The 12,477-nt window shown below is 38.4% G+C and overlaps 1 protein-coding gene across 1 annotated transcript in view; it reads left to right on the top strand.

The window, feature by feature from the left end:
• The window catches only part of ABI3BP (ABI family member 3 binding protein), a 280,943-nt gene that overhangs the window by 241,046 nt on the left and 27,420 nt on the right, over positions 1–12,477 (top strand). Inside the window, 3 exon segments of the mRNA XM_027769977.1 lie at positions 2,359–2,487; positions 3,052–3,120; positions 6,690–6,899. Of these exon segments, the coding sequence (XP_027625778.1) occupies positions 2,359–2,487; positions 3,052–3,120; positions 6,690–6,899 (408 nt within the window).

Raw genomic sequence — 12,477 nt, 5'->3', positions numbered from 1 at the left:
GGGGTGATTTCTCGCTTTCTGTCTCTCTGTCTCTCTCTGTCTGTCTGGTGAGCGCACGTGCCCTATAGCAAAAAACTCTCCAAAAAAAAAAAAAAGAAAAGAAAAAAGATAGCCAATTCTATACATCTGCACAGCCTTTTGAAAGGCAGCTACAACTATTTATTTTCACCTACAAATAGAGGATATGTATTCCATATACTAATGTGCTTCATCCTCCCCGGGTATAGAACATTAATTTGGAAGAATTTCAGAATGTGTTGTATATATGTCCTTTTCTACAGATCTAGCCTCTGACATCCAAATGCTGCTTATCAAACATGACTTGTTATTAGCACCTCAGATTTTAGTATAGTGAATCCTTATGACAACTTTATCTGTAATATGATCCCTTAGCTGCAGTCCCAGGCACTCGCCGCCCCCACTTGCCACCTAGACCTACACCCCCACGAAGAAAACCTTTGCCACCGAATAATGTCACCGGGAAGCCAGGAAGTGCAGGTATGTTAATTGTGTGCCTTCCTCTCCCTCCCTAATTTCAGTTTTCCTTGCCAACACAAGCCCTCTGGGTGTGCTAAGTCAGGCAATAGACTGGTGCATGTGACATGTGCTTGTATTGGCCCGAGAGACGGGCTCTGTAAATTCCAGCTCCACAGACTCCTGGGTGGATGGGATGGAAAAACTAAACAAAACCTCCCTCTGCCTCTAGGTCGGTTTTCCTCTTAGATGCCTACATACGTGGAGCCTAGGTAGCAGCTGACTTAGGCCTTGCAACAAGTGGATTATTTTAGACAAGAGGTAATGGAAAATGTGATGTCCTGTAGTTGACTTACCATTCTGCCTCCTGGAATAAAATCCTATACATCTCACTATCCACAAGCCTCTATGCCAGCCCAGGAAATATGGTGCTTGCAGAAAGACCTGGGACTGAAATTTGCAGGGAGACTTGGAGCCTGTGCAACAAGGCAGAAATATGTTTGGGAATCAGTCTGCCTCTCACCTCCATGCCTGTGCTTGTTGCTTCTCCCTGTAGAACAACCCTTTCTGTCACTGAAGATATTCACAGCTTCATCCTTTTCTTAAAGGACCCTCCTGTAGTGCCCAATGGCCTTGGTTGCTGCCATATAAAACCCTAGTTCCCTCCTGCCATCCCAGTCTGCCTGAACTAGATTCATAAACACTTTCCAGTTCAGGAATGTTGGTCTCTGCTCCCCAGTCTCCACCATCTCCCTCTAACTCAGGAAATGGCTGCACTGACAGCCAAACAGCCGAGCAGGGCAGCTGTGCAGATTTGGTTTGATTAACATCACAGAATGTGTGCTCCGGGTTCAGGAAATCCACTACATGTCTGGGAGTCCTCTGACGCCCTCCCATGTTTGCCCATGAGCACAGTCTTAGGCTGCCATGTGGCATCTGCCCTTTGTCTCCTCTCCACCCTATCTACAGGTCAGCTGAGGCCTCTGAGTCTTCCCTCCCCTTGCCAGGTGAAGGTGCAATGCCAGCATTTCCTCCTGACTCCACCAACTCTAAAAAGCTCACGCAGGCTGCAGTGCCACTTTTCTTGGTTTTTGATCCCTCTCTTCATGTGGCCCACTCCCATTCTCAGGAGCATGCAACCCATCTGAGAGACATGTCTGTGAATTGAGGCTGGGCCACAGATCTTAGGGGGCTCGAATCCCTTGACTCTATTGCCTGAGAAGACTCCTTTCCCTAGAAGGAACTTAAATCCAACCTAGCCTCCTCGCTAAACAGCCAGACTTGCCTAGACTTTGGGATCAATCCAGTCTTAGAGACTTAGAAGTGTTTATAGAGTGGAGGAGTCACCACTGAATATATCCACTCAGTGGCATTCTGGCCATCAGGCCAGAACCATGGATCTTAGCTTAGGGGTTGTTTTTCTCCTTCTCCAGCCTTCTCTCACGCTGGCCAGTGAATCCCCAAGCCAGGCCATCTCAGCCCCTTGACGTCTCTCATGACCAGCCCCTTCTGCTCAGTCCTACTGCTCTGGCCATAGATCACCCCCTGTGCCTGGAATCCCTGTTCCTATTGATCACTTCTCTTTGTGGGCACATCCTCTGTGAAGACATTTCTGTCCTTCCCACCCTGCATCTTGCCCTATACATATAATCACTCCCAGCCGGTGCCTTCTCTTTGAACTCACCTCATCCTTTTACAATATCTCTAATGCTTCAATATGCTTGGCTCACACATCTATCTCCATCATGGATCAGGTCTTGTTTACTCTCTAGGCATGACCTACAGTGCCAAGCCACATGGTAAGTGCTTAATAAAGATTTATTAAATAAATGAGAACCTTGGCATTGCTTCTGTATAACCTGATTAATTGGCTCTACATCACAGGAGTCATTTCATCAGGCCGAATAACTTCACCACCACTGAGGGCAACACTCAGACCTACTGGAACACCCTTGGACAAAATAGAAACAGATGAAAAGCAACCAACAGCTCCTGCCTCTGGAGAAGAATTCGGTTAGTCCGTTAGTTCTCAGTGAATGCTTAGCTACAGGGTACTAAAGTATTCCATATTAGGGAGTTCTCGGTGAATGCTTAGCTACAGGGCTACAGGGTACTAAAGTATTCCATATTAGGGAGGAAAAAGTCTCAGCTCTGAATCTACTCAATTTTATGATTAATATGGATCTTTCCAATTTTAAAATTACATTATTTTCAATGCTTTTTAATAGAGTGTGCATTTTTCCTTAGCTCATGTAGAAGCACCCAAGTGCTGTTGATTCCTAAAAATATCTAGATAATCCAATAATTACTATTAAATAATTACTAACTATACATATATTAATTTACTAGTGAGTACCAACTACTTTGTTTTAATTTTTAATTTCTTACCACTAGAATACCTTGCAGCAGAACACAGTTGAAGTCCTATTTTTAAAAATAAATGAATATGTACAAAGGAAACAAAAGCCACAAGTAATTTATAAGGCAAAATAGTGAACATCTGTAGTCTTCACTACTTTTTTGTTGAATTGCGAAACTTTATTTTTTGCTAAATTGTTCATATTCTTTCATTCTCAGGTAATATAACTGACTTTAGTTCAAGCCCAACAAGAGAAACTGACCCTCTTGGGAAGCCCAGATTCAAAGGTATGTATGATTGGCTCTGAATCTTGATTTTTGACAAGGCTATTTATCATGGGTATATTAGTCAGCTATTGCCATGTCACTAACAACCACAAATCTTAGTAGCCTACTATACTAAAGACTTATTTTTCATGTATCTGAAAGTCAACTGGGGCCAGCTGATGTGTATGGCTGAGTGACTATGCTTCTAGCAACGAGTATGGCTGGACCTCTTGTGGGCTGGATTCAGGTCCAACCCACATATTTATTCTGATGTTCAGGATGAAGTAGAAGTTACTCTTAGGACAATATGAAGTCAAGAGAGAAGGTATCCAAATATACAACTACATTTTAAGTTCCTTCTTATGTTATATCTGCCAGTGTTCATTGGCCAAAAAGAGTCACATAGCCAAGCTCAAATTAGGATTAAGGTTCTCCCAAAGACATAGAGAGTATTTTTGAGCAATAATCTAATCTACTACAGTAGGAAAGTTATATGATGTTGACCCCAGTATTTCCTTTTGTAATTTTTTATGAAGTATAACATTTTATCAACGTTAACATATATTTATAATCATGAAACCATCATTACAATCAAGAGAAAGAACACATGCATCACTTCCAAAAATTTCATCAAGTACCTTAGTAATCCACACCCCCTACATTTTCCAATCAACCCAAGTAACCACAGATCTGTTGTACTATAAATTAGTATGTACTTTATAGCATTTTATTTATGAAAACATACAGTATTATCTCTCTTTTGAACTTCTTTCACTCAGCCCTATTTAGAAATTAATCAATATTGCTGTACTTATCAAAAGTCCATTCCTTTTTTGGCAGACAAGTATTCTATTGTGTGGAAACACAAATTCCTTTTGTTAGTAAGTCTGCTGATGACATTCAGGTGTTTCTACCATTTTTATATTACTAGTAAGGCTGCTATGACCATTCATGTGAGTGTCTTTCTATAGACATATACTTTCATTCCTTTTGGACAAATATATAGCAGGGCAATAGCTAAATGATACATAAGTGTATAGTTAATGTTTTGAGCAATTGTCAAATGGTTTTTCACAATGGTTGTGCTTTTTTAGCTTTGGCATTGGTGTTAAGAATCCTAGTTCCACAGCATCCTCACCAATATTTGTCCTGGTCATTTTTTTTTTTTTTTTTGAGCCACTGTAATAGGTATATAGTGATATCTGATTATGCTTTGTTTTTTAAAGAGATTTTTGCCTTAAGGTACGTGCACTCAACAGAGAGGGAGAGAGAGACAGAAACAGAGACAGTGAGAGAGAAAGTAAGAAATCACCCCCGGGGGGGGGGATATCCACACCACAGTCCCTTGTCCTCTATTCTCCTCCTGGGATCTTAGGCATGCATGCACGCACACACATGCCTGGTGTGATTTTCAAACCACCAGGACTTGAACCATAGTTGGCCACGTGGGAATCCAACAACATAACCACTATACCATCTGCTGCCCCCACCCCATTATGGCTTTAATTTGCATATTTTTAACTTGTATCTCCATAATAGCTAAAGATGTTAAATATATTTTCATGTGCTTATTTACAATCTTTTTTGGTATGTCCAAATTCTTTGCACATTTTTTGAAATGGAGTTGTTTATTTACTTTTGGATGAATTTTGAGAATCTTTATATTTTCTGGGTAGTTTTTTTTTTTTTCAGGTATATGCTTTGCAAATACTTTCTCCCAGTGTGTATCTTGCCTTTTTTAATTTTTTGCCATAGGACACTTGTGCTCAATGGGGACAAATAGAGAGACAGTAAGAGGCAAAGTGAGAAAACACCCCTTGGGGGGACTGCCATGCTGTTTAGGTGATTTTCTTTTTCTTGCCCTATTACACTAGCTAAACCTTGGGGGGATTGCCATGCTGCTTAGGTGACTTTCTTTTTCTTGCCCTATTACACTAGCTAAAGACTTTAGTAAAATAGCATATAAAAATAATTAGAAAAACTTGTTTTTCTTGTCCTTGACCTTAAACAAAAAGCATTCTGTATTACACCATTTAGTATGGTGTTACCTATAGATTTTTTTTTTTTTTTGGAGAGGTTTTTGCTATAGGGCACATGCGCTCGCCAGACAGAGAGAGACATAGAGACAGAAAGTGAGAAATCACCCCCCAGGGGGGATGGTCACGCCGCAATCCCTTCTCCTCCATTCTCCTCTTGGGATCTTGAGCACTCACGCACACGTGCCTGGCGTGAGTTTAAGCCACCGGGTCCAGGACTCAAACTGTGGTCGACTACGTGGGAGTCCAGCGACATAGTCATTGCGCTAACTGCTGGTCCCACCTATAGATTTTTTTATAAATGTCCTTTTTGGGTTAGAAAATTACCTTCTATGCTAGTTTGATAAGAATTTATCAGAAATTGATGTTAGATTACACCTAATTTATCTGCTTTTATTGAGATAATTGTATGGTTTTCTTTTTTAGTTTGTTAATATGATGAAATAATTGAGTTTTTAATTTTAAGCTAACTTTGTGTTAAGTTAACCTTGCATTCTAGCCAACTCATCCTCCTTGGTCATAATGTATTCTCATTTTATGTAAATTGGGTTTAATCTGCCAAAATTTTTTAGAATAGTATTCATGAAAGATATTGGTCTGTAGTTTTCTTGTAAGGTCTAAATCAAGGTTTAATATCAGAATAATATTGATAAGCTTTTCAATTTTCTGGAAGAGTTAGTTTGGACTTGGTGTTGCTTTTTCCTTAAATATTAAGTAGTGTTTACCAGTAAAGTCTTCTGATCTCATTGAGAAAAGGTGGTTTTTTTGTTTGTTTGTAATTGCCAGAGGGTGCATTCACTTGCCAAAGAGAAAGAAAGAGACAGAGGGAGAAGAAGAGAAAGCACTTCCCCTCCCCAATGGAGCGTGGTCACGGCAAATCCCTTCTACTTCTCCATCCTGTTGGGTTATGGTGCACCCATGGACATAAAACCCATGTGTTTTCTAGGTTGCCAGGGATTCAAATTAGGGATGGCCATGTGCGATCCAGCATTTATTTTCTTACCTCAGATACATCAATTTACATGTGTATGAGACCACTTAGAGTTGTCATCAGTTCATCAATGGTCTTTATTTTATTTTTTTTCTCTCCTTTGTAATTTTTATTTTGGATAGTTTTAATTCCATGTCTTCAAGTTCACCAATCTTTTATTCTGCAATATATTGTACATTAATTCAGTGTCTTTTGCATCTCACATATTGTAGTTTTCATCTTAAGAATTTGATTTGGGTCTTTCTTTATGTCTCCACGTCTTCACTTACCTCTTTGGGCATGAAGATTCTAGTGATAACTAAATTAGATGGTTTAAACCAGGTCCAGGGGACCAAATTACTTTTGGGTCTTAGCATAAGTAAACCTATTAAGAAAAGTAAAACAACAATGTCCATGTTGTGTATCCCAAGGACAGAATTTGGTTTTTCACATGTTTGAACTATCTACACCATCTGCTTAGAATATGAGGCCAGATATCCTCAGACCGATAATTATATTTATGAGCTCACTTTCACCTTCACAAGCTCCAAAAATGCTAAATTTCAGAGTCTTCTTTCTCTCAGGTCCTCATGTGCGATACATCCAAAAGCCTGACGACAGCCCCTGCTCCATCACCGACTCCGTCAAACGTTTCCCTAAAGAGGAAGCCACAGAGGAGAATGCCACCAGCCCACCACAGAACCCACCCACTAACCTCACTGTGGTCACGGTGGAAGGGTGCCCTTCATTTGTCATCTTGGACTGGGAAAAGCCACTAAATGACACTGTCACTGGTAAGATCATAGAGGAGGATTTGTTACCACAGTGGGGCTTGGATAAAATGATGGGTGCATTGCAGTGGGGGGATGAGGGGGTGGGGTGGAGAAGAGCACCTTTGGTCCAGCTGTGACATGTAAAGCACATCTGAGCAGGAGCAAGTCCTAGTAGAGTTCTGCTGTCTTTATGGTACGTGTTGTCAGAAGTGTCGTAGGAGAGAAAAGATCATCTTTGTCCTTGTTATAGGTTCCCTGTTAATTTAGCAGATCTCATTAAAATTCCCTTTAGCAGGGCCAGCAGGTAGCATGGTGGTTAAGGGTACTGTACTCCTACATGGCCAACCATGGTTTGAGTGCTGAACCTGGCAGCTTGCTTTCTCACTTTCTCACTCTTTCTCCCTCTCCCTCTCTGGTCAAATTAAAAATAAAATAAAAAATAGGTAAAGGTAAATAAAATAATTCTGAAAAAAATCCTTTTATCTGCTTTCAGAATTCTTTTTCACTATGTAAAGATATTAACTAGTTTTTCATTACCAAGAAAATTACAGAAAATATTTGCAAAGTTGTCATTGCTGATGATATTTAAACTCCTTTTCCTTTCTTCAGTACAATTTCTAGATCAATTTAAACTTTCCAGAAACCTATTTTAACCATCTTAGAAAAAAATACAAAGATAATCTATTCCTGGTCATTTTTCTTTTTTGTTTGTCTCAAGAAATTGTGCTGTCACCCATCTAATTTCTTTAAAAATGATTATGAAAAATAAGAAATCTTGAGTAGTTCTTCAAATTTGTTATATAGGAATTTGATTTTCCATAGTGAACAAGGTAATCTAACAAGAGAATAAGGGGAAAAGAAGAACCCAAGGCAGCTATAAGATAAGACACACAGTATGAATACGTGAGGCCCCTGCCTTGTCCCTAACATGGGTAGACAGGGACAAGAGGGTCTAAGAGTTTATCAGGAATGGAGGAGAACCAGATATGGAGCACAGCTTGAGTAGGGAAATACAGGAGCTGCCATAAACATTTCCTAATATGAATAAAGAGGGAAACAGCAGCTATTTCTCCTCAGATGACACCATTTGACCTGGGCAATTTCTGGTGCAAACGACTTAACTACCTTTCTTTACCATATTTTCTGAATTTTCCTTTCTCATGCAAAGCTAGTCTTTGTTTTGAGAAATAACCAGCCATTGCCATGGTTCCTGCGAATCTTTCTGGACCTTACACCGGTAGTCTTCTTCTCTCTCAACACCTAGAACTCAGTCTGCCTATCAGTATTGATTATCTGCATGTATTAAAACACCTGCATCTGGCCCAGCAGGCGGCGTAGTGCTTAAGGCACTGGATCTCACACCTCTGCATCTGGCCCAGCTTAAGGCACTGGATCTCACACCTGACTGCAGTTCAACCAGAGCCACGACCTGAAAACCATGCTGCAGTGCGTGCATGCAGTCCCCAAAATCCCAAGAGGAAAAGAGATTATAGCATGGCTAACCCTCCCTCCTGGGGTGGGATAATTTCTCAATTTCTTTCTCTCTCTCCAGCGAGGTCATGGGCCCATGGGTAGCAAAAGAACTATATATATATATCTGAAACTCACAATCCATATTCTGTGCTAATAAGACGTTCCTGTGATGTCCCAAGCTTGGTTTTCTTAAAATTAAATTATGTATTGGGTTGTCAAAAGAGTCATGACCCAATTTTACACAGAAAAAAATAAGTCAGGACTTTTCCGACAACCCAATATAAAATTTCATTTTCTTTGCAGATGCGGCATGTCAGGTTGGCATTGCCTGACCTACACGTGTCATTTTTAGCACATCTAACACATATCCACTTGGATATGTCAATGACAACTGATTTAACATTTTTAAAGCTGTAGGAATTTCTTTCTGGTTCAGCTATAATACTTTTTAAATTTTATAAATGAAATTTGTGATCTCAAAGACTCATGCAGAGAGTATTTTTTATTCATCTTATCAGCTGCTTTTGAAACAGTGCCACTATGAAGGGACTTCAAATAGTTCCTGGGAAAAAAAGAATTATTTTAACTATGAAGGAACTTCAAATAGTTCCTGGGAAAAAAAGAATTAAAGTGAGAGCGTATTTGTGTATAAAAGGTTTTTTTGTAAACTCCATCCATACTTTTTTCATTCATATACATTTTCTATGAGCTTTTAGAAGACCCCTCATAAGTTTTAATGGGTTGCCTGAAATCTTTCACAAGATATAAGAATTTAATAATCTTCATGGTCTAGGATCACTTCTCTTTAGCTACAATATCTCCTAAGTAGAAATAGTCCATATTTACCCATAGCTCACACAGTCCATAGTTAAACACAGGACCATTTGTCCTTACTTGTCTCCTCTATTTTTTTTCCATTTATTTTTAGTATTACATTAAATACCACTTGATTTCTATTGTGTTTATTTACAAGCCAGCAGCTCACATAACACAGAGGTTAATCCTTATTTCACTGACTATAAGAAGGGATTGAGAAAAAAGAACGGGATGAGCTGTATTTTCACTTCCCGTGAACTGGCTTTTGTCAGTAATCTTTCTTTTAGTTGAAAGGCCAGTATTAACCTCTAATGAAGACATACAAATTAAATTGCCAGTCCTTTTTACACTAAGTAGAAACAGATACATCTGAGAAATTAGCCATGGCCCAGTTGTTGAACAACGTTTTTATTACTGGAAGTGATATTCCAAGAGCATGCTGACATAGACTTAAATCCAGACCAGTCTTCTACAACTTGGGTATAAAATTAACCTCGTCGGGCCTTACATTTCTTATCTGTAACAATAATAAGAGTTCCCATTGTTGTCAATTTATCCTGAGGATAAAATTAAACAGAAGTTGAATGTGCAGCATAAGTTAGAAACTGTTCAATTAATATCTGTCAGTCATAATGGAAACAATTTTGTAATGGTAGATTTATGGAAAGGCATCATCACTTTATTTTTTAAATTGGTATTTATCGTAATTTTTTATAGGGCACATGTGCTCATCAGAGAGAGAAAGTGAGAGAGCAAGCTGCCCGGTCTGAGATTCAAATTGTGATCTCCATGCGGGAGTCCAGCACCGTAACTTCCACACCACCTGCTGGCCTCAAGCTATTATCACTTTAAAACATTTAAAAAATGAAAGATATACTTATAAAACACAAGAATATATATTCAAAAGTTAGAATTCTGAGAGAAAGTTTACATTTTTTTATTTATGAAAGAAGCTTCTAGATCCATTTTGAAACGTCTCATCTTCCAGGAAAACAGAATTAGTAAAGCAACTTTAAAACTTGAGTCAAATGAAAATTAGAGATGTATAGTGAGGTTTCAAGTATTAAAAGACTGAGTTAATTTTTTTTTCATTTTTTTGGGGAATTTATTGGAGAGGTTTTGGCTATACGGCGTGTGCGTTCGCCAGAAAGAGAGAGACAGAGAGATAGAAAGTAAGAAATTATTCCCCAGGTGTATGGTCACATCGCAATCCCTTCTCCTCCATTCTCCTCTCGGGATCTTGGGCACGCACGTACACGCGCCTGGCATGAGTTTAAGCCGCTGTGTCCGGCACTCGAACTGCAGTTAACTACATGGGAGTCCAGTGACATAGCCATTACGCCAGCTGCTGGTCCTCAAGGGTGAGTTAATATTAAGGGATAGCCCACAGCTGATGAGGAATGTCCCAAGCAAAAGGTGTTTTTTGAATGTAGTTTCTTTGGTCCATAACCTACTGTAATGTCATTGTAAATTGTTCATTGTGTTGACTACACAGAACTTAGATCTTTCTAACAGGAATCCTTTAAAATTTTTGTGAGCGTATTTTCAAAACTATTCAGAGATGGTAAGGGATGATAAAAGCAGCTCTCATAGTAGGTATTACCTGTTGAGCAAAACACAAAATACTGTCAGGAACTTTCTCTTAGTTCCTAATTTAATTACAAGCAACACTTAGGAAGCAATATTATTGACATATTACAGATGGGAAACTGAGGCTGAGTTTGAAGCAGGTGCCTTGGTTGTCTCTTTGTAGTAAGCCATGCGTTTCCTATTTTTTAAAAAATGGAAATCACTTTTACTTACATTTTAATTATATCTTTTTCTAGCAAATATCCCTCTATGGTTAAGAAAAAGATAAATATATCAGCTGTGCTTGCTATTGAAAATATTTAATTAATTAAGATCTTCAGTGAATCAATAAAATATGGGGAAAAGGCATAGAAAGCAACCCTAGATACCAGAGACAGTATGGGAGGAGAGTGGGCGATGGCAGAGGGTGAAAGATAGGGAATTAAGGATGAGAAAAAAAGTGAAATATACAGGAAACAAGAAATGGAAAATTATTTGTTGATGATAACACATATGTTGATGTGCTTGACTGAGCCAATATACAGTGTACTCTGGATGGAAAATCTCATTTTGTATGCTATAATGATGTATAGTAAATGAATGTAAATAAATAAATTAAAATTAAAAATAAAAAAGTTAAAAGTTAAAAAAGATAAAATAAACAGATTGGAATTTAAGATCCTTCCTCTCTTTCCTTGCCACTGGCTGTTAGAATAGTCTCTGTCTCTGGTGAGCACATGTGCCCTATAGCAAATAACTCTTTAAAAATTAAAAAAAAAAAAAGAGCACCGAGATAAATTTGGATCAAAAGGTTATGAGAAAGTCATTACTCTGTTAATAAATTAATACTAGTCATTAGTGCTTTAATGATTACACTGATGATATTCAGATACCATGAATAGTCTTCCAGTTTAGTTTTGAATTTTTATGAGAAGATCATAACATTTTCTATCTTAGTCTGATGCTCAATGATTGTATATTTTTTCATATTGATGAAACAAACTTTGGAATTTTGTTGTTTGTTATTTTTTTAGTCCTCTGTATGATTTTGTCATGTGTGTTAAACTAAAATCCCTGCTAAACTGAAAGCAGGGAAAACCAGTCAACACATTTGTAAATTTTATTCTTATTCTGAAAGTCTTTCTCTTTTTTTTTATTTTTATTTTTATTTTTTATCATCATATCTTCTTCATATTACATTGGATTACATATAACTTTACTGTGTGTTACATTGTTTCTTCAAAAGGGAATGCCATGCACGTCAGTCAGTACAGAGACATTAATCTCCCCACTTCAACATTCCATATCTTTTCTGTTTTCCCCAATCATTATCTTTATTATTCTAATTATTTTTATAAAACAGTCAATTGCTATTTCTCGTTTTGCTTGTAAAAATACTTTGCCCGTCATGAAACACTTCTCAGACCAATCCAGTTGAGAATTCTATACATGTCATCATCAACAGTTAATAAGCCCTATCTGTTTCTCACTAACGTCCTGTCTCTCTATTGCTCACTTGCTATCTTTCTCTATCCTCTTCTCTTCACTTACCCCATTCCACACTGTCCTATTCTCATTAAGTACCTTCACTTCAAGAATGGTAGAGTAGTTCCTGTTCTTCCCTGAGGCAATGCAGGGCTGGTAACCATCATCTTCTCAAGTTGCAAGTTCTCAGACCTTGTTTTCCGCTTCAGCTTGCTGGTCCAAAGGCCACACGCCGGCCCTGGAGAGGCAGCTGAAC

This window comes from Tupaia chinensis, unplaced genomic scaffold (assembly GCF_000334495.1).
Source record: "Tupaia chinensis unplaced genomic scaffold, TupChi_1.0 Scaffold000100_1, whole genome shotgun sequence".
In the NCBI taxonomy this organism is placed as follows: Eukaryota; Metazoa; Chordata; class Mammalia; order Scandentia; family Tupaiidae; genus Tupaia; species Tupaia belangeri.
The sequence above is the reverse complement of the archived record's forward strand: the minus strand, read 5'-3'. Positions and strand labels throughout refer to the sequence as shown.